Source organism: Mercenaria mercenaria, chromosome 9 (assembly GCF_021730395.1).
Source record: "Mercenaria mercenaria strain notata chromosome 9, MADL_Memer_1, whole genome shotgun sequence".
Lineage (NCBI taxonomy): Eukaryota > Metazoa > Mollusca > Bivalvia > Venerida > Veneridae > Mercenaria > Mercenaria mercenaria.
Genome location: NC_069369.1, coordinates 78,167,682 through 78,191,302, shown reverse-complemented (window position 1 = coordinate 78,191,302; position 23,621 = coordinate 78,167,682). Strand labels below are relative to the sequence as shown.

At 33.6% G+C, this 23,621-nt stretch overlaps 1 protein-coding gene and 1 long non-coding RNA gene across 2 annotated transcripts; both read left to right on the top strand.

The window, feature by feature from the left end:
- The first annotated feature begins 3,332 nt into the window (after positions 1 to 3,332).
- On the top strand, positions 3,333 to 9,337 carry LOC128559605 (uncharacterized). Its single transcript, XR_008372495.1, has 4 exons — positions 3,333 to 4,211; positions 4,854 to 4,933; positions 5,513 to 5,573; positions 6,074 to 9,337. It is a non-coding gene; the product is annotated as an uncharacterized LOC128559605 (long non-coding RNA).
- Positions 9,338 to 13,264: 3,927 nt separating this feature from the next.
- On the top strand, positions 13,265 to 16,486 carry LOC123547531 (uncharacterized). Its single transcript, XM_045334703.2, has 2 exons — positions 13,265 to 14,077; positions 14,357 to 16,486. The coding sequence occupies exons 1-2, from the start codon at positions 13,265 to 13,267 to the stop codon at positions 16,076 to 16,078; spliced, it is 2,535 nt and encodes an 844-aa protein (XP_045190638.2). The 3' UTR covers positions 16,079 to 16,486.
- Positions 16,487 to 23,621: the final 7,135 nt, after the last annotated feature.

Below are 23,621 nucleotides of genomic sequence, written 5' to 3'. Positions count from 1 at the left end.
CTAGAAAAATATGGAGAACATATTTTTAAATATAACACTTGCAAAGCAGATGCAGCTAAACTAAATTTCAAGTTCACCTTTCTCAAGGAGATGGTAATATCCTGGTGCACAATTAATTTTAAACCATGTATACAAAACTACTCGAAAGAAATAATATGGAATAACTCAAATATAAAACAGACAAATGGAAACTTGTTTCTTTACAAACCTTGGTTGGAAAGAGGCATTTTATACATGGAACATATTTTTGACTTCCGAACTAAACATCTCTTAACATTTGAACAAATGCAATATATATATGGTATTGAAAATGGTGAATTTCTTAACTATTTGACATTGAGGAGAAGCAATTGACAACAAATGGGAAAAACACTTAGCTGAAGAGCAAATCAACTTAACACTTGGAACTGGATATTTAATAGATAAAATTAATCAAACTATAAAAATGAATAAAATGTTGTATGAATTACAAATTAAACAAATACACAGTAGCAACAAAAATCTAAAGAAATGGGATTCAGAATTATTAGGAGAACAAATTAGATGGAAACATGTTTTTACAATACCAACAAAGTGTACTATCGATTCAAAGTTAAGAGAATATCAATATAAATATCTAATGAGAATAATACCAAATAACAATTATCTGTACAAATGCAAACTCACAAATTCTAGGTTGTGTGATTTCTGTTCAATGGTCCCAGAAACCCAGAGGCACCTTTTTTGGGAATGTCAAATAATACAACAATTCTGGGTTAATCTACAAAGACTTCTCAGAACTAAAAATATTCAATTATATATCCTTAGTTATAGAACATTGTCATTAGGGTTTGAAGAAGAAACGGATACTATAAAAAGAAATATTGTTAACTTTATTTTGATATTAGCCAAATATTTTATAAGTAAATGCAAGTATAACAAAAATATACCCGAAATTGAATCTTTCAAACTTTATCTAACACGGCGTATTGGCATTGAACGAATAATATCAACTTTGAAAGACAAAATAGATATATTTAACACAAAATGGAATGATTTTATAACTTGAACTCTTATATTTATATACAAATGTATATGTATATGCAGAAACGCAGAATATAATATCGAAAAACATGTTTTCTCTAAACATTCTTGCTCACAAATGTTTGGGTAATTTTTCCAAATTTTCTATCCCCACTTCATCAAACAAAAACCTTTAAGTATATCAGATGACGCACTATATTAATATTGGTTATATTAAGGTTATATTAAGGTATTGTTATACAGTATGTTTATATTTTCATTTTTTCTAACATACATTGTTAATATACAATATCTGTAAGTGTTTAAAATGTATAACATGTGCAATCTGTGTATACTTAAATGAATAAAAATGTAAAAACAAAACTTTGGCCATTTTATAATAATAAGCACATATGTCGACTAAAGATTAATAAACTCTAGATCAAATTTAAAGTTTATTAACAATGGAGCACCATATTCAATGTATTTATACCATATTATATAATAAAAACTGAACTCTGCTCTCGAATTAACCGTTATTTGGTGAAGACAAAAATAAATTAGTGCGAATATTAATTTTGCAAAATAGATTTAATGAATAAACATAGCTGAATCATATAATCATTGAATTACAAATACACTTTAAGGTACTGATTTTGTGAATGAACAAGTACAATGTATTATCATATGGACAAATAAAAAGAACTGGTTGGGTCGGCAACCCTTTTTTATCAGAAATTAAGTGGGTTTTTTTTTTTTCGAAAATGTTTAAAGTACTGCTCTACCTTATACAAGAAATAATGAGGATTTAAGCTTTTAGACATTAAAGAAACGGTTATTGATATAATAAATACCACTCAGGTGTTCAAATATAGATGAAGGTTTGTAAAGTTGAAGAATTCAATGAAATCACACAGAATCCCCAAACTGAGCACAGGACTCATGTGAATTCCGCTGAAATACCAGTGACTGTTCGGATACCCATACCTACCCCTTTAAATAAAACTAAGCAAGTTTATTAGAAATAAGTATTTATGCCGGATTTTAATTTCAGTTTAAAAGTCACAAAAGAGAAGCCGTTTGTATTCCGAATGAATACATATGTATTTAATGAATAAATAATGCATAAATAAATGATATCAAGAATTTAGAAGAATTAACGAAATGTGAATGAAGTGACAGAAAGTATATTAATCCGGGCGTAAATTTGTTCAATACGTTCATATTGTGTTAAATATGCAACACTTTTAAGGTATCTTCTTTGAGCGGGTTACATTTGAAAACGTTATATAGTTGAAATGAAGTATAGAATTTGAGGACATACGAGGAACTTGAGAAAAATACGAAAATACAGCCTCTTTAACCTTAATACGAAAACATTCCATAGAATAGATATAAGACAAATTAGCAAACTTATTCTTCATAATGATCTTTTATAAGGAAAGAAATATTAGCCAACATCGTAAGGGACATCATTTCAGCATTATCGTATCCATCATTTTGAAGCTTGTTTGTCGAAGGTTTCGCATTTCCAAACCACGTGATCTAAGGGGCGGAGCGATCGTACGTTTGGCGACTGGTCAAATTGATTCTTATTTGACATATAGTCCTATCCCAATTGGATTTCACATGAATTTAGTTGTATCGAGACAATACTTAAATAATCAAAAGATATGCTCTCACAGCTTTGTTTTAAAAAGCTTAAAACGTTGACACACATTTTTACCACTTTTCAACTTTTCAAAATAAGATCGAAAGTAAATAATTCTTATTTGACAAACATTCCTCTCTCGCTTCTATTTCACATAAATTTAGTTATTTTAGGAAAGAGCTCGGGTAAAACAAGATTTAACTCTATTTAGCTCTTACAGCTTATTATTTAAAGATCAATGCTCTCACAAATAGTCAAAGTATTAAATAAGCGATTTTGCAGTTCTGATCTCGAAATGTCACACATCTGTAATGTCTCAGCATTTTCCATCGAAACACAATCGGTCCGTGTACTTTCATTACTTAAAACTATTTTTTTTTTTTTTTTTTGGCGAGCGTTTCATTTTTTTTGAGCGAAAATGATCTATAATATCAAAGGGAACGCAGCGGTGACAACCAGTTGGTCGTTTATCAAGGAACAGTCGCTTGGATTCGCTTTTCAAGTCATTTGAAAATTCGCTTGCTGTGGAAGCATTGCAGTTTGTACAGGTTACCAGCCGAACTAAAGCAGAAACGGACATATGTTATATCACCGGTGGTATGAATTGATATAAGGCCTTGCACCAGCTAGGTGTCATTTTACAAAAATATATCTTTAAGACCAATTCTCTGTAAGAACCAAAAAAAGTTGGAAACTCATAGTCACAGATTTCCTTTAAACCGATTTTTTCTTGAAGAGGGTGCAAAATTAAAAAAATCCTGTTTTTCATTTTTTCAATATATGTCCCGGTTACCATGGAAACGAGGATGCAAATCCCCAACTTGCTTAATTTTCAAAAAAATAGGGGTGCATGCCTATTTTGTCATCTGGAAAGTACTAGAAAGTGTCTTTTATTTTAGTACTTGCAAATTTTAAAGGCAAACGAACAAGGTTTCATACCAAACTAATATTTCCAAATATTTATTTGATTCTGGTATGATCTAGACTTTTATCTGCAAGAAAAAATATATTTATGGAGCAAAACATATGTTTATATTGTGCTCTAAATCTTGAAAAGTGCACAGGTCTCAGCAGAAAAGTATATTTGTTTGTATAAAGGGAAGATGATATTTCAAAATGAAACATAAATCGTAGTGGGTCATTCAGACACATTCTTGTAGATTTGGGCCAAAGTTTATGATTTTGGGCATTTTTTCCTATTTTTATTACCTCCCCTTGATGCTCTTCATTTAGGAAACCACAAAGAGCTTATCTAAGTTTACTTCCTGGATTATGCTGAATTCAGATTTCTACTTGGATTTTGCAAATTTTTAGTATATAGATACAATGACAGTCAGAGATTTTATGCTAATGGGCATGTGATGCTTGGACGTGTCCCTTCAAAGTCCACGTTTAAAATTTGCTGAATAGCGACATTGTTTGGGAAAAATACTCTGATAGAAAAGAGTCTAAACTGTGGATAGACATCCAAGTCTGTCATCTGTCTGTTTATCTCCATAAGTGAAGTTTGTATCAACTGACAGAAGGACCAGTGTTAAAGGATAACACTACAATACAGGTGAGTCTCATAATATTTTATGTTTTAATATGACATGTAAAAATTTCAAGCTGTGCAAGATATGTGCTTAATACTTCCTTCAACAGATTCAACATTTCAAAGACCATACAGAGGTTATTTTCTCAAATATTAGACAGACATTTCCTATTATTTTACCAAGATAACACTTTCAGGCATTTTTTCATCATTTTGGGAATACCAACACCAGTGGAATCGGGAAAATGCTCTCAGAAATTGTCTAAATTTGGAAATTTTCCAAATTAGAATCTACCAAAATCTATATAAAGATATTTTTTGTGTAAAATATTAATGGATTACATTTCAGTAATTGAGCAACACTATAAATGTTGTTGTTATAACCTAAATATAGATATATACAAATTTTCAAAACCATTTTAAAACATCAAACACCCATATAAGGTAACACATTTGGGAATTTCATATTCAGACTTGGGAAGAAACATACTTTCTTTGGGATTACCTCCTTTTATTGGAGGTAGATTTATAATGGAAAAAGCCCTGATTTTAGTTGTAAATGATCATTAGCATGCTTTTTATGTTATTTGTAAAAAGCAGATAAAGACATATATTTTCATTTCAAAATGTATGTATTTTTGTAAATTTATTTGTTTTGTTTTTCAGCTGTGAGTTGTTTCTTTTGAAAATGACTGCTTGATGATAAAGTTTCAAACAACTATGAAGTGAGTGGATGTTCTAGAGAGGTAATCATAATAAATTTAGACATTTGCAACAGTGTATGTGTTAGCCAAAGTACCTGTAGAAATATAGACTAACTGAAGTAAAAACTCACTGAATGCTGAAAAATAAAAACATTTAATTGCATCCATTGCTTAGGTCAGCATGTTTTATTCTGCACATGCCTGTTTTACTGTTTTACAAGTACATACTGAATGTAAATGGTTTGTGTCAAAGTTAATATGTTTTTATATATATATTTACACAACAGAGGCCTACATGTATTTAAATAAAGAATAAGCCCCCACCCACATGCCCATATTCATACAAGTATGAAATCTTGACCTCACAATCTATGATACAAGAATAGCTAGTAGGACTTCATATAACTTAAATTGACATACATTTGTATTGTAACTATAAATATTGATAAGTTTTTGAAATTTTAAAATATACCCTTTTTCAGAAGGGACCCTCTTCACATGTATGAGAAACAGATTTTACCTTTAAAGTGGTCTATATAATGTTGAAAAGGATGAAATTCTGTATCTGTCAAAATGTAACAACAGTAACAACCATTTTAGTTTGATTTGTGTTTATTCCAGACTAATTCTTCAAAGAATGAATGATCATCATCATCCTTATATTGGAATAAAAGGAAGGAAGGTATCTACATTTTATTTATAGTTTGTCTTAGTGTCTGACCAGGTCTGATTTCAGATCTTTATAAATGCTTGATTGAATGTTATTTTTTGACAAATATTTATGAACTTTGTTTAGAATTTCATGTATCTTAAATTTAATCAAAGTGTAGTAAAATCAAAAGTATTTAATGTATTTCATACAATTGTTCCTTTTAAAATCATTTCAAGGAGGGGGAGGTCTATGTGATAAATTATTTTCATTAAAAGAATAAAGGAAAGATGTATATATTATACATTTATTTATACAAAATTTATTAAATGATTGAAATAGTGTATGTAAATTTTATTCATTTACAAATTTGTGAGAGGAAACCCTCCAGCTGGCTTGTAGAAGATCAGTAGATCTACCCAGTAACATGATGTCACAACTATTTAACTGGAGAGTCCATCCCCATCCCACCACCACCAATAGTCAAATGAAAGACATTCAGATTGTTATTCTCTCACATCTGTACTTTTCAGTGACAGCTACATGGTAAAAGTAAATGCAGTTAGAAGACCTCTGATATCACCTGAAGAGCCAGCCTTCTCAAGATTCTGTATCAAATGAAAATAACTAGGACTGCTAAAAATACTTTTTATAACTTGCAAATGTGCAGTCTGTGACATAATTGTCTGATCCAGGTAGTTTAGTGTTGACAAGATGACATTTCATCTCTGTAGTAGAGGACACAAGTTTGAAATGCAGTATGTCATTGTGAAGGCAAAATGTTTATGAAAATAGTGTGTGTGTTTTCCAAATAGAGAGGCTGAAAGTGGGGAATCATCAATTAGTGTTTTTTGAAATAAGTTATGGACATCTGAATAGTGAAGATCTGTCCTTTTTTTGGATTGCCACAGACCAAAATAATGATTGGTGCCTTTGACATAAGTAGAAGAACTCACACTGGACACCCTGAAGATGGACTTATGTTGTTTGCATTAATGTTTTTTTTTCAGATTTATGGAAAAGAATTAGAATGTCATTTCCTAAAAGTGTTGATAGTTGTTTAACCAAAGGCCCTGTAATTGAAAAAAAAATCTTTATTCTTGACTTTACATTAAAATTTAAAAAAATCTGATATTGTTTGATTACTTTTGCATGTATAACATTAAATTTGTTATATTTAAATTTGATAAAACTTAATGTATTTTGAAAAAGATGCACTTGAATATATCTAAATGGAATAAACACATGACAGTATTTGAATATTTGTAAAAGAAAAAAGCACAGGTTTTGCAGTTCTCATCAGATTTGGATACCAATTTACAGCATAATTATACATGAAGGCTTATTACTCAAACATATGCAAATCTAATTGTATATTTTCTACCATAGATAATTTCATTTCATATAGATTTTCTAAATCTTTAAAAAATACTGAGAAAGTATAGCAAAACAATGATTGAATTAGTATACTTGATTTTGTGAGACTGTTGAAATATTATAATTCTTTTTCCCTCTTAGGCCTGTATCATAAAATCATATTTTCTGATGAAATTTATTTTTTAAGAATGTCTGCAATGCAGATTTTGATGAAAATTCATACATTTGTAAAGTTACCTATATTGTGTTAGGTAATTACTTAAGCCCATATATACTAATTGGCCAATGATTAAAGAGAACATCTGAGTTTCTAGCTGACTTTTCTGACTAATTTAAGACCTCATTCATGTAACAACATCTATTTATCTTCAGAAATCCAATAAAATTGTCATCTGTAAAACAGGTTTCATTCTAAGATATACAAGGCATGTGTCATCCTATTTTACCAGCATGTATTTACTTTAATAAATAAAGTAGATTTAGTTGTGTATTTTGATATATTTTTGAAGAAGCATTAGGAGATATGTCTGCAACTGCAGTTTGTATTAACTGAGTATTTACTGGCCCTTGAATGTGCATGATCAGGGGTTTTCTGAATAAACTTAGTAAAGTCTTAAATCTACATTATCTATAGCTATCCGTAAAAAGTCTGGCCATTGTCTTGATAGTTTGAAAGAATTAAAAACATTTGAGCCGCGCCATGAGAAAACCAATATAGTGGCTTTGCGACCAGCACAGATCCAGAGCAGCCCGCGCAGTCTGGTCAGGATCCATCCTGTTCGCTTTCAAAGCATATTACAATTAGAGAAACTGTTAGCGAACAGCATGGATCCTGACCAGACTGTGCTGATGCACAGGCTGGTATGGATCCATGCTGGTCGCCAACGCACTATGTTGGTTTTCTCATGGCGTGGCTCATTTAAAGTTGTATCTAGCAAAATATTGACTAAACTGTTCTGTAGATCATTTGATTTAATTTGATTGTTAAATAAAGAATGTGCATCATGATTGTTGTTACATGAACATACTGTATATTTTTAAATATCGTATTTTTCAGTCTTGGATTATACACTGTTATTTGTTCATAATTTTGAATTGTATTTAAAATGTATATATTAAATCAAATGGCGAAGTAGACATGATTTTGCTTTTACTGCTATTTGTTTCCATGGCAACAAAATGATTTCCAAAGGTGAAAGGACACTGTCTTTACACAAACACACATAGATATTTTTGTTATTTTATCCAAAAATGTCATTTAATATCAATGGCTTTATAGTAATTGCAGCAAAAAAATAACTATGAGTTAAAGTTCTTTTTTAATGCAAAATGAATGTTGTAACCATGGCAGCTTGAAAAAAATATTGGCCAGTCATGATAAGTAACCGTGCAATACCTTAAAGACCAGTATCAGTTGGTTATGAGTATTTCCAACTGCTTTGAAACTCAAAATTAGTTTACCCTAAAGAAAGAAAAGTGCATACAAGGTTGTTGAGAACTGACCTTGTGACAATGCTTTAAGTTTCATAGATCGTTATTATGGTTGTATCCTTCTTAATTCTGCCCAGAATGTGCTTCAGGTGCGTTAGATGCATTGATAGTTTGCAGATAAACTTTTCTTGATTCATAGAATACAAAATTGATACAGAAAGTGCTTTAAAAAGGTCTGAATTATAATTTTCTTGTACGTTGCCATGGTAACGGAACATTCTCCTTAATTTCTAGACAAAGTGTTGGACAGTATAACTTTGTAAGATGATTTTACATGAAAAACTTATGTTTTGCTATAATTCTGTATCTGGCAATGTATTATTATTTCAGGTTATTCTGTAATTTAGGCATAAATGAGTTTGCTGAAAACTCATTTTTTGTCAATTTTCAAAATTCTGTATAAAGCTCAAATATGAATGACCCACTAAAATTCCTCCTTAAATTGAAATGGGTATCATAGCTCTGCTGAATCCATACAAGTATTATATTCAGATGCGTGCACTTTTTTTTCTATTAGAAGTTAAAAAATATACATGCAGACCAATTTTTAAAGATAATGTAAAATCTTAAAAGGGGGTATTTATAAAATTGTTGCTTCTAAAACTGTGAAAATGTTGAAAGGCAATATTTGCTTTAAATAATCACTTCAGGTATGTATTTCAGGCAAATATGAAAATTAGTGCTTTATTTCAGACATAGAGCCCACTATGTGTGAAGAAAATTGTAACATTTTAGTAAAATTTGACTCTCAGAAATTGCCATTTTTCACAAAAAGTATAATGTACCCGTTTCCATGGTAACCAGAGCTGATTCATATCTTTTCGCCCTTAATTCTTCATATATGGCTTGAATACTAAAAAGGGTGCAAATATGAAGTAATTCTGAGACTATGAGTTTCCGACCCCTTCTTTAATTTTTTAGTTCTTACAGAGAATTGGTCTTAAAAACTTCTTTTAAAAACTTTTATGTCCCATTTTAACATGGGAATTTTGTGAAAGTTTTGGAGATTTTAAACTCACCTCAAGTCGTTGACATCTTAGGATGATCTCATAAACCAGGTGTCATAAAACTGGCTTTCATTTTGTTTAAAGTATGTTCCTTCCCAACAAAACAGAACAGAAAGAATAACTTTGAATGTAAGTATTTTTCTTATATGTACTGTTTAGCTAACGTAGTAACCACGTTATTCCACAAGTGTAACAGCCTATGCGTTTGTTTCATATGAAAATGCTGCATAGAACGTCCTGAAAATGTTTGTTTATTTTTTATCTACCAGCTGTAAGATGTTAAAGTATTTTCTAAATTTTGAATAAAAGACAAATGTTACAAATCTTGGCGAGACTTTCCACCTTAGCAAAATACAATCGTTTGATAATGCGTTACTTCAATAAGTCCATTTTTTGTATCACCAAGCAATAAAATGTCTATCAATAACGATGCCATAAATTGTACTATGTGCAATGTATAATTTGTTTTTTGATTGTAGGAATACCTCCATTTTTGGTTTTGTCCCACTGGACATAACTTGATTCGAACCCCGCTCAGGACTTTTTCCCTTTGTTCATCATTCTTAATGTTTGTCATGGATATTTTTTTCATATTCTGAAAATTTATTCATAATCTACTGGCTACACCAACACTGGGTGTTACACTTTCCGGAAGAGTTTTAGAGTGTTAGTGCAGTATTCCCATCAGATCCTGAGTAATGAAATGATCTGTGATGACATTGGAGAAACATGATCATTGATTGATATAGCAGAGGACATTCTGTATCAAGATATTTTGTAATAAAATTTGATACAATGATAAAATTGAGGAAACATAAACATTTATTGATATATTAGAGCACTCTGTGTATTGTGTTTTCATGTAAAGAAATGTGATACAGTAATTTAGTCCACATAGAAATTACAAGTATTTCCTTTCGTTTGCTTTTAGTCAGTAAAGTTTGTGTAATAATGTGACTGACAAAGTCATGGTGGTTTTAAAACAATACCATGGCAGTGTATCCATTTGTCTTCAGATAAACAACTCAAAGTGCGGCGAGACTGTAAAAACCTTATTAATTACAACCCGTTTAAATGGGTCCACCGTGTTGTTGTACTTATAAATAGACTGACCCGGTTTATAGGTTCGTCAGGGCTACGATATGTATTGTATTTTGCCATTGAAATATTTCTATATAATGATTTTTCCCCTTCCGTTTGGATCCGTCCATGTTCACAAACACGTTTGTTGTAGTGCTATGAATGTTGATATTTCAAACCTTCAATATTCGGTTGCGCATTCAACGTTAAGCGTATGGTTGAGCATTTTGCAAAGACCTATTATTTTTCTTGGTTGCATTCTATGCTTCCCAAGGATCTTTTTTACAGATTTTATTAACTGCTTCTCTGATCATCCTTGGAGTTTAATTGAACAAACCAAATACATCAACCGCGTAGAAACTCTTCAAACATTACGATTGGGTGAATACTGAGCAAAATATATTTTGAAACCAAAACCAATCCGCAGGAAATATTTACGTGGTTGCACTTTTTTGATAGTGGCTTCAATATCTTGTTGTCGTCTTTAATGACTGATGTTTTCATAATGGAAATAATGGAGCGATTTTCGACTAGACTTGTAACTAAGTTTGCACACATGGTTTTCACGATACTATACTTTAGGCAAATTGTAATAAATGTAAAAATATATAGCGGCCCCCTACACAGTGCGTTTCCTGTATGGCATAATGGAAGCCTCGTTCAACCTGAAAACTGACTTAGTTATACGCTTTTCTTATAGAGGTCATCTCTAATATTTGAGAGAAGTTGTTGTGCATTTTAGCCTCGGCTTAGTCGCTATTCTTGCAAAATACTACACATTTCCCTTATACAGTAATTACAGGCACAGCTTAATGTAATAGCTTGATATATTCCAATTCAACATTCATTAGAAATAATCATTTTACAGAAAATTTAAAATAAGGTCACGGCCTTATACCATTTAATCTGATTCTGTTATTTATCTAAATTAAGGCTTTCGTCTCGTGAGTGCGCATGTCTATCTCTTCTTATATTCAGATGCTACCGATACAAGTTAAAAGATTAAGGCAGATTTCCCGGAAGCACAGAATATACCAAACACTCCAATACAGCCATGCATCGCAAAGTAGGCCCACGCCAAAAAAAGCTGTAACAGAAAACTATTGTGGTTTGGTTGCTTCAAAAATCAAACAACAAGTACATTATAAATACATTCAAAATACAGAAAAAAGTGGATGTGGTTAAGGCTATATAAAAGGATCGGGTGTTGAAGGAAAGTGGAACAAAGATGAATATTCAACAGGGAAAGCCTTGTTCCTTAATCGCAATACTGCTACAACATCGCATCTGTACAAAAGACAAACGCACACAACTTACATTCACAGATAAACAGATAAGTAAAACAATACTGTGGGGCACCGCCCATGACAAATACACGCACGCAAGCACACACACACACACACACTGGTCATAATCAGTACAATAATTCATTAAGACCAGATGTTTCATCTTTATAGCTTACTAGTTTGAAGACGCTAAAAATAGATTCAATACTTACCTCTTAAGCGCATAAACTAGCATTTACACACAGTAAATATAATAGAGTTAACAAATACTAATGAGATATAAAAGCGTTGTAATCACAAAAATTATATTTTGTGTTACAAATAAAACAGTAGAAAACAAAGCATAAGTATGGTAGTACTAAAATTCGTCATTACTAACAACACAGCTATTTTCATAACGGTGAGTTGGCTTGGTTATCCGGTGTGTGACTGTTGTCTAATTTGGGGAAATTTGTGCTTAAAAACAAAAACATTTGTGCATTATCTCAACAACCTTTGTTTGACAATAAGAATGTACATATTTCATTTCATTAATAACTAAAAAAATATTGAGGATGTTTGTTTGTTTGTTTCGTTGAAAGAATATTATGGTGTTCACGGCAGAAATTTCTTTCAGTTTACGAGTATTATATATATATCAAAGAAGCTCGTGTTATTTATAATTCATATTTTTCATATTTTTCTGAATTTAAGAGTAGTTCCATATAAGTGAGAAAAAAAATAAGTAAAAATATTTTCATCACTTTAGTTTTAGTTTTGTTTCACTATATTCCCGTACTTCACCAAAGAGCATACCAAAATAAAAACCAATATGAATAATATAAATAATTAATTGCTTTCAATCCCGCTGTATTAGGTACGGTCAAAGTTATTATACCTCAGAGAATTACTGATATTTGATAATATGTTTCAGGGAAATGTTTTGGTGTAATGTCACAGCTTTTTAATTATCCTTCAGGATCGTTAGACAGTTGTAGAAGCTATAATGTTTGGTAACCTCGCTTCATTTTCCATTTCGACTTTTGCCTTCTAAACGTGAAAAGTGATATTTTATAGCAACCAGCATCACGGTTTAAAGAGGATAGAAACACAGTTTGAACTCATCAACGTTTCCAACATGGGGAAGACATGTTCTTTCGTAATTGTGTATTTTCTTGTTATTACATATTGTGAAAGCTTGAAAAATGTATCGGATGTTATGACGGAAAGATACACAAGCAAAGTAAACGCTACTACAGCGCCACTTGATTGGACTTTTAAAACAGATGGAGTTACTGGATTTTACTGGCCAAATAATCAAGAAATGATGACTGATTTATATCTGAATGACATGGAACAATATTTATTTCAGAATCAAACGCGGCAATTTTTGTCTTCCTTTCCTTCAGGATACCAACGTAACGTAATTGAAACGCAGTTAAAATTCTGTCCTTACACGGAGTTATGTGGGTTCACGTTTGGATTAACTCCGTCGTTCGGTAAAATGGCTTGTTGTGGAGATTGCAGTTGTGATTTTCCGGCATGCATGAACAACAAGACGTGCTGTCCTGATATATTGTTTAATCATATCAATATATTAAATATCACTTCTACTATTGAAGAAGTACCACGACGTGTTACAGGACAAGTGATACAAAAGGACTGTATCGCGTTATACCTTTCAAAATATTTTATCTCAAGTAAAAGCAGCGTCTTCGCCTATGCCACATGCCCTTCTGACACCGAGGCTGAACTTGTGAGAAACTGTACAAGATCATATAACGTTTTTGATTTAATATCTTTATCAGACCTGATACCAGTAAGAAGTACATGGAGCGGCGATTTATACAGAAATAGGTATTGCGCACTTTGTCATGGAGAGCGTGTTGGACAGTTAGAAACTTTAGATTTGAAACTTCAGTGCTCGGAATCTACTGTCCTCAGTACTGACAGAGACATCTTGCATGCTGTTTACGTACATGGTATATGTGATATTGGGTTCTTGTCCGAATACAATTTTGATGCTTGTGAAACTGCAAGGTCTGGTTGCAATATAACAGGAACTTTTGAAGACATAATGTGTTCTATGTATAGATCAGTGATCAAAATTGGCGATGTACCTTATCAAAACGCATTTTGTGCTATTTGTAATCAAATTTTTCCTGACGACTTAACATGTGCATTCAACAGAATACATGACGGAGTCAATGACTTTTCATTTTCTGGCCTTTTAAAACTTGACAATAGAGATGTGTTGGGGAATGACATAGAAGGAACAAATAAGTGTTCAGCGAACCAACTGTATGATTATATCATGGTAGGTTTTATCGCATCTGTCTGTTTATTTTGGTTGTGAGGAGAGTTTACGCCTAATTTACATATACATCGATATTTTTATCTCATTTAGCTTTATACAAATTTGAATAACTATATATCCTGGTACATGTATATATTCACACTCTTACCGAAATTCTGTATTGTAACTAAATACGTTTTATGTAGAATTAAGAAGACAATAGCTTCGTTGTCATTAGGTATTTGTGGGAGAGTTTATTGTTACCGACGTGGTGAAAACATATACTTTTTGGTTTTACAGGACTCATGCAAAGACATGACATGTTCAGCGATTTCGGTATTACAGCATGGCATATGTGTTGATGTATTTGAACAACTGCAAAAGATTACTTACACAACATTCCTTCGTTTAACACCTGCCAGTCATTTACCTATTACTGACGCATTTGCCGTCGCCGATCACGTGATTAGTAACGTAGGAGGAATTCTCGATGGAAGCACTCTTTGTAGCGTGCAGATGTTGTATAAAACTGACATGGTTTTCAACGAAAGTGATCTTTCTGGCGTCGAAAATTCCAGTTTACTTTATTTTGATACAAGATTTCAGTTCCAGGTAGAAAATTACCATGATCCAAGCTACATCGTAGAAAAAATAATAAATCTTCATAACTCGATGCAGAAAGTATGGATGAAAACTAAGAATCAAAGTGTAATATTCAAAATTCAAATACGGGACGTTAACCCAAGAACGTTTGATATGATAGACTTTTTATCTCGTTCAGAGGAAATCAATGATGCGTTTTATCTTAGTTCTGAAGACGCTGAAGAACTAAATATAACATATTTGATTCAAAATCACATTGCCTTTGAGAATGATAACCTTGCTATATTTCCCCATCTATGGAGTTATGATGCAGTTGGTTTCTGTGATATTCGTGGTAAAGACTTTAAGATATTTAGGCTTACTACCTGTCCAAAGGTAAATATTTCAAAACTGGACTTGCCTTGGAAGAAAGACACGGACGGGGTTTCTATGCTCAAAGGCGATTTCGTGATAGATAGTAGTGAATATGGCTTCGTTGATGAGGATCACATTATTGTATGTGCGGACAAGTACAAGCAATATATGGTCCATGTATTGCAGTTAAAACAAAAGGAACAAATTTCAATGGAATCTATCATTTCAATTATTTGTTCTTTACTATCCATCCTGGCCCTTTGTTTTACATTTTTCGTATTTTGCTTCTTCCCTAAACTCAGAGAGACGATTCCGGGCAAGAACAACATGTCATTGATATTTACTTTGTTGCTTGCACAGAGTTTATACTTAGTTGGCAGTTTCAGTGGTTTAAGAAGGAAATCTACAGAATGCGTTGTCTTGGGTATATTGATACATTTCTCCTGGTTAGTCGCTTTGTTTTGGATGAATATTTGCACGTTTCATATGTTCCGCGTTCTTGCAAGAACAAAAGTCATATCTCACTCGTCCGGAATCAGAAAAATGATAATATACCATCTTTACGCTCAGTTAATGGCCGCTATGTTTGTTTCAATAAATATCGGCTTGTCGTACACCAAAAGCGGTGACTTAGGCTATGGTCGGGTCACGTGTTATATATCATCACAAGAGATGATTATATACACGTTTGGTATACCTGCGGGTTTAATAGTATTGTCTAACGTGTGTATGTTTATATTTGTAGTAATCAAAATCAAGCGATCCCCTTCAGTGCAAAAGTCCGTGCAAAACGAACGCAATGATATAATTGTTTTTGTTAAACTATCAACCATTACCGGAGCTACATGGGTCTTTGGTTTGCTGTATATATGGACAAATCTTACCACAATGTCCTATATTTTCATAGTACTGAACGCCAGTCAAGGTGTTTTTATCATGTTTGCTTTTGTTATCAATAAGCGGGTCTTTGATTTATTTAAGAACAAACTCTGGGGCTTGGATTTCACTTCTTCAGAAGGGGGAAATCTTACATCAAAAAGTACTATGTATACAACAAAACCATGATCAATATTAACTTTCAGACATACAGTCGGACTTCTTTCACTCGAACTCGAATAATTTGAAAATCCTCCTTTTCAGGTCCCGGCAAAATCCATATATAAAGTATAATTTTCGATGGCTCAAACTACCGATAACACAAACAACTTTTGCCTGTCCGGCTGAGCTTGTCGAGCGAACAAAGTATGATTGTTTTTTCGAATCATGAACTTATAGTAAAAGTTCTGATCCTTTCCTTAAAAATAGTGTACAACACTTTGATCAGTTCATAAACATGTAATAACGTGTATGTTATACGTCTAAGATGTGACTGAATTAAAATTCTGAAGTATTCCTTCTTCTATCTTCTTCTTCTTCTTTTTCTTCTTCTTCTTCTTCTTCTTCGTTCGCCCTACACTGTGGTTTGCCGCAGATCCTCAGTGCCTCCATATAGTTTCTGGTAGATTTAGTCGCAAGTCGCAGCTTGCACCTGGTCATAAGTTTTACTTTTCTTGAGCATGTGCGAGTCTGTTCTTTGCACGTGTGTACATTGAGTCTTTTGTGCCCTGAACGGAACCTGACCAGTATCACTTGTTCATATCGATCACGGAGTTCAAAAGCATCTTCCTCTATCCTTGGTCTCGTTAGTGCCCTGACGATAGTACCTTTCGCCTTGAAGGTCACAGGTTTTGCTGGTCGTTTTGACTGAGCTCTTAGCCTAACACGTTGGTCTGTCTCTTCATGCACACAACTTCACAATGGTATGGAATCCATTGAAGTGCTTCTTTGCAGGGTATACCCAGGCTCTGCATTCTCCTGGCTAGCTGTGTAGCTTTATTGTAGATCAGAGCTTCTTTGACAGACAGTCAATCTGTGAGAAGACGACTGAGGAGTTTTCTTCTGCCGAGTCTTCAATCTTTGAGGCGGTCTTGATGGGGGCTTTAGTCTCAGTCTTGTAATTTTGCTGCAGTGTTTTCCTCTAGTGCATGTAGTGTTTCTCTTTTGCCATATGGGTATAGCATGAAAACACCTGCTCTTACATTCTTGATGGCGCATGTGGCTGATCCCTCTGTACAGGCATGAGTCCATGTTTTCGGAGGATAGTCTTCATATATAATAGCTAGTGTGAGGCTCTTCTGATTATTTTCACCCTCTTGTTTCACGTGGTCATGATGAGGAACAGCAATTCTAACAGCCACTGAATACAGATCATTCCCCAGATGGTTTATATTGTCTTCTCTACCTAGGGGAGTATTTGGTATGTTCAGCTCAGTTTCGAACGCTCTATTGAGTTTCTTTGCCTCGTGAACAAAGCCGCTACCTTAGCGCCGAATTTTGGTGTAGCCATTCAACTTGGCTTTCATGGGATAGTCTTGAGAAGACCACATATTATCTGCTTGAAGCAGGACCTTTGCATGTCTCCTTTCTTGTAACGGCTGTGTATCTGTAAGCTTCTCAATGAAGGGAATTGATGTAGACTTTGTAGCACCGCAATGCTTGGCATTGGTTGAACCTTGTCTATTGCCTGTTGGCTAGTTTTGGCAGTGGTGGACCAGGCAGTTGGACTATACTAAATTGAGTCTCAGTGTTCTCTGATATACTGTCTTGAGTATGTGTTTATTTGCTACCCACGTTGTTTCAGCAAGTTTACGCATCATGACAAACTTTCTACGGGCCTTCCCTTTTGCTTGACTAAAGCTGGGTCTCTAGGCTAGCCGTTCGACAAAGGTCACTCCAAAGTATGTTGCTTTTTCTGCTTTAGTCAGCGAAATATTTCCCACCTTGATTTTACCCGCCCTCTGACGACAAGGAGAATAATGTGGTGGATGATTTCTCTATATTGACCGCGACAGACCAATCATCAGCCCAAGCTGAAAGCTTGTTGATGGCTTCTTTCATCCTGTATGTGGCACTTGTGGCATGTTCTTCCTTGCACCATAAAACCAGGTCTTCAGCGTAGAGTGCAGTCTTAATTCCTTTCGATAGTTTAGGCACCAGGTCATTAATGAAAAGCAGGAAAAGTGTAGGGGTTAAGACTCCGCCTTGCGGAACACTATGACGCAATGGGAGCATGCTACTGCTGGCATGTTCTAAGTTGACTCTTGCTCTCTTGCTGAAGAGGCATAACTTCATCCACCTCAGTATGTGACTTTCTACATCACTCGTCATCAGTTTGACGATAAGTCAATCGGTCCAGACTTTGTCGAATGCAGATCAATTTATAATGTATGCACGACTTTCTGCTCTTGAAAGGCGTCTTCTATCTCTTACGATAGATAAGTGGTCTGATACTCAGTGGAACTGAATTGTCTGAAGCCAACTTGTTGTGCTGCGAGTATGTTGTTTGTCTCCATGTACAACTTCAGACGTGCATTCACAATCGTCTCCATGGTCTTTCCACCAAAACTGGTTAGACTGATTACAGCTTTCTTTGGATTCTTCCCTTTCTTATGGAAGGGGATCCTGACTTAGTCTACGTATTTTCATATCTGTGGAAGTAGTCCTTGTGTCCAGCTGTAGTTGTAAATTTACTGGAGTTTGCAAATTACTGCAGTTGATCAGCATTTCATTTGTGACTCCATCTGGACCATAGGAAGTTTTTGTCTTCAACTGCCTGAGAGCTGTCTGTAGCTCATGTAGTTTAAGACTCTGTTTCATGCATTCTAATGTCATTTGACTTGTCTGTCTTTCCCTTTTTCCTCTTCGGGATTCCCTTTGTCGTTCCCTGTTGATGGGGATGGACATATCATTGTACAAATGTAGTTGAAGGCAAACGTTTTTGCCGCTTGTTTAGCTGTCAGCAGTTCACCATTCACTTCCAAAGTTGTTGAGCCTCTCTCTGTCTTATGACCATCTCGCTCTAGGTTCAGCGAGGCTGTTTTGTTTCTCCTGTTCTTCCTCTGTGCTTCGAGTTTGTGCCTGAACAATTTGGCATTTGCTCGCTGTAGAGAAATTTTACTTTCTTGTGACGGATTGTTTTCTGCTTTATCCCTGGCTTCTGAAAGCTTTGCCTGTAGATTCTCCAACACATCACTCTAGCTGAAAGCCCTTTTTTGCTCCCTTTGGAATAGCGCTGTAAGCAGCCTTTAGTGTACTGGCGTTGAAGTCTTTGACAACCCGGTTGATGTCTCTACCTTCCACACTGATGTCTTAATAGAGATCACTACTTAAACTCTGGTAAAAAGTCCATCTGACCTTTTTGTAGTACCATCTGGGGATCATGGGTGAAGTAGAGGCTATACAAAGTATTGTTGAAATCACAGTCTATTTAATCTTATGCTGTAGAATAGTATCCTCTAGGTACAAAACCTTTATCGTGACTGGCTGCTAGTTGAGCAAGTTGGACGGGCTCGTGAGGAAACTAACTTGTGTAGAACGGTAGTTTTTACGAGTGTTGTTAAAGCGTGGTTATGTATTTTCCATAAGGTAATTGATTTTGTCTAAATTCAAATTAAAAGTAATAAATATGTATTTTTATTACATTTAATATATTCAGTTGTGTACGTACCATGTATATACTTGTTTGTCATGAATTGTGTTATTATCGTTACTGTAGTTCATTGAGTATATTCAGTTGTGTACCATGTAAAACACTGTTTTGTCATGAATTTCCGCTATTATTGTATACTACAAGCGGTGTTGAATACATTGTGATGACATTATACAGATAAATTATACTGTATATCCGGATAACAGAATCGAAATGGGCGGGCTTGATTAATATGTTTGACTCAATAGGCCTCTGCGAGTACTCTAAGTAATTATTTGGTTATTGTCATAACTGTTATTGCCTTTAAGAAAGGATTTACAATTAAGTGTTGTTCAAATTATCGTCAATGGTAAACTGATGAATAAACATTTTTAAGTAATATGATTGTTATTGTAATAGAATTTAAAACTATGCTTCGAATAAACTGTAGTGCTTGAGTGTTCTGTTTCATATTGTGTTAGTTTCCTTCGGTTTAATTGTATCAAGCTGTTATGCATAAAAATGAAAACGCTAATGCTAAAGTTCCCCAAAGCCCAGTCTTCGGTTGTCTATTTTTTATAAATTGATGAGTATTATATTTATAAACTATTTAAAATTATGAAAATTTAATGTGAATCTCGAAAGAGAAAGATGTCAGTCTTTTACCTTTTTTTCGAATCTTTAAGTCGGTAACTTTCAAACTGAAAAGAAATAATCTTATTCCGGCAAAAAATCATATAACGCAGTTATTGTACACAATATAATCGTGTAAAGATATCTTTGTCAGAATTGTAGGCAGTAGGTTCCGAAGATAGGAAATTTAAATCTAAATTTTCGAACTGCCTAACGGGCTGAGGGTTACAATATGCGCAAGACATATTTCTATATAGCTCATAACTCTAATTCCTAGTGTCGGGAATAGTGTATGTTTTTAATAGATAACAAATCATGCTGTTCTTTAAATGTCTGATTCTGTTTCTAAAGGCCATGTAGTATAAACGAACAAGCAACCTTTTCTGAGTTCAATATTCTTTAATTTATGGGCAGATGGAAAAAATACTTCTATATATCATTTAACTTGTAATTAGATTTCGGCAAAGTGTCGACAATGTAAAGAAGGGGTTTTCGGCAAAGTGTCGACAATATATAGAAGGTGTTTTTGTATAATTATATTAATATAATTGAACATTATATCAGGACAACACGTTTTGTTGCTTAATGACGTTATTTCATAACTGCAGTCTGCAACAAGTCATTTACCTATGTAAAAGAATTAATCCAAACGTAAATACACATTTTTTGTAAGGATAGAACTACAGCCGCGTAGCAATGACGTAATGTTGATGTCCCAAACTAAATGAAAACAATTATTGTTACGTTTTACTCTGAAATAAGTTAGCTGCCATATTACTCAGACTTTAAGTCATTTATCATTTCTTGCATATTTGACAAGGCGAAACAACGGTGTGCATAAAATTCTGTCATTTTAAAGTTCCAAAAGTAACTCCGTTGTGGCAAGCATATTTTTCATCACAACGCCATTTCCTTTCAGTAAAGTGTCACATTATGCGGCTACAAGGAATATAATTATGAAATGTTTTGTTCTTCCGATGTCTGAACTACTCCTAATATTCCAAAATAAGTTTCTAATGTTTAATAGTATGACTATGGTCGATTTGAAAATAACAATCTTCCTAGTAGAAAGCAGTACTCAAGTTAACACGTAATAACAATAGGTATTTTCTGTTCAATCACATATTTTCCGTACTATTATGTGATTTCGGAATTATCCGATCGTGCTGAAAATTGTTTCTTACATGTCCGAAAGATGCCGACATCGCATTACGGAATATACGTATCCGTACGGAAATAACCGACTGCCATCTGAAGTCAACTACCTTAAACGATTGAGTTCAGGTGAATTTCGGTATCTCGAATACCAAAGGATAAATCGCTTTACTTCGAGATAACCGAAATTCGACTTAATATGAAATTTTGCACGTATTTTCGGGACGTGACTTGAAAAAGTCTTCGAGATAGCCGGAAGTTTGAGATAAGTGAGTTTGAGATATCATGTATTTACTCACAGCGTCCAATCGTTATTTTCTGGCTGGTGACTGAAATCTATCGCGCGACACATAACTAAAATCCATTCAATTGATTCAATTGAGCAATTGATTGTTTGAATATTTTGAATAGTTCATATTCAAACAAATTGTATTAATTGCTTTTAAGCTGTTTACATTTAATCGTGCTGAAAGGGCATTAAGTAAACATTCAGCAGAATATTTTAGAAAATAAATGTGCAGACGTCTCTCTCTCTCTCTCTCTCTCTCCCCCTCTCTCTCTCTCTCACTCTCTCTCTCTCACTCTCTCTCTGAAAATTGTATTTTTCAAAGGAGGATAAGTGTTGTGTGTACGTGTATAACTGATCATAATCGACAAATTTTGTGCTCTTTTCGAGATACCATACAGATTTTGTGGTAGTTCTCGTTGTTATTCAAAAATTCATAATTCAGGCAACTGTTTGGATCCATCAAATCCGTAACAGGATTCTATATATTAAGTTATACAAAAGAAAATGTATTTAGAACTCAGATAACCAATAGTTTAGGTGTCTAGGGAAGGTAGTAGAATTATTTACATATCTTTAAAATTGTTAATTATCCTGTGTAAGTTCTGGCCCATAATGAGTTTTGTCTTTCTTTTTCAAAATTTTCCAATGACTCTACATTCAAACGTTAATTAAATGCTTTCTAAAACTTCCTGAAACACATTACACACCCATCCCCACAACCCTCACCCGCACAAAAAAAATCAAAAATTAAAACTTTTGGTGCATATTTAAAATGAAAAATACCCCTGTCAAAATAGATTTTTGACGATTAATTAAAAACTAATAAAGAACTATTGAAAATTAAGAAGGTCCTATCGTCGCCATCGCAGATGTTCAAGGAATGATATTATCTTATATTAAAACAGAAGTTAGGGAAACACATTGTTATAAAAAATGTTTGATAGAACAGAAAAAAAAATACTTCACCTATCAAAGGACTTTTTATTTTCAGTTCATAAAATATGATTTGTTCGTGGAAATAGCTGATAATGCTTGCGTAGACAGAACTCAATTAATATTAAAGTAATAGTTACCAGCAAAGCCTTCCGCTTGTCCTCCAGAGGGTATAATAGGCGTTTAATATAATATAATATCATAAACTGAATATAATATAATATCGTAAACTGAGGAAAGCATTAGTAAATTAATGCTCACGAGACTTCCTACCTACGTCAGAATAACATATAACTGAACGGTGATAGCATTCTGATGAAATATATGTTGCATGCTCTTAATATCAAAACTGAATTGCTGGTTTAGACGTTAAAGTCGCTGAAGCATGAACTTAAATGTTCATTCTAAAATGTTTTGTAAGATTTTAATCATTCTCCATTTGAAAGCCGGATGTTCCAGTTTGCATCTACAGCTACTTGTAATTTTTTTCTTACATAGATTATTTTACAAATAGGAAGCGAAATACGTTCTGCGTAGCACTCTGTTTACATAACGTATTTTACAAACTTTAGAAGAAAACGAAATACTTTCCTTATAGGACTCTTTCTTATAGTATCGTATATAAACAAAGCGCAGGAAATCAATGTCCGTAAACAGAAATGACGTTATCACGTTTGAAAAACCACAAAACAGCAAGTATCAAGGCATTTTATTTTCATTGAAATTTACGTAAACAATATATATTAAGTGCACGAATAGTCAGCTGTCATTAACAGCACAAGAGCACTCATCAGCAAGAAAAGTTATTATTTTCATTATGGTACCCTAGCACTGACCAAATCGTACTAAAAAAATAGGGATGGGAACGAATACTGAAATCAATATTCGAATATTCGGTTTGCCATATTCGAATATATTCGAATATTCGGTTTATTCTAATGGAAGCTTTACATACTTATTAAGTGATTGGCATATACACAACGTATTCATTTGTTTAAAGTGTGGATCATCGTACGTAAAATGGCCAAAAAATGTTTGATTCAGGTAACCCGATCCTACCTTAGGCTAGCAAAACCCGCCGATCATAGCGT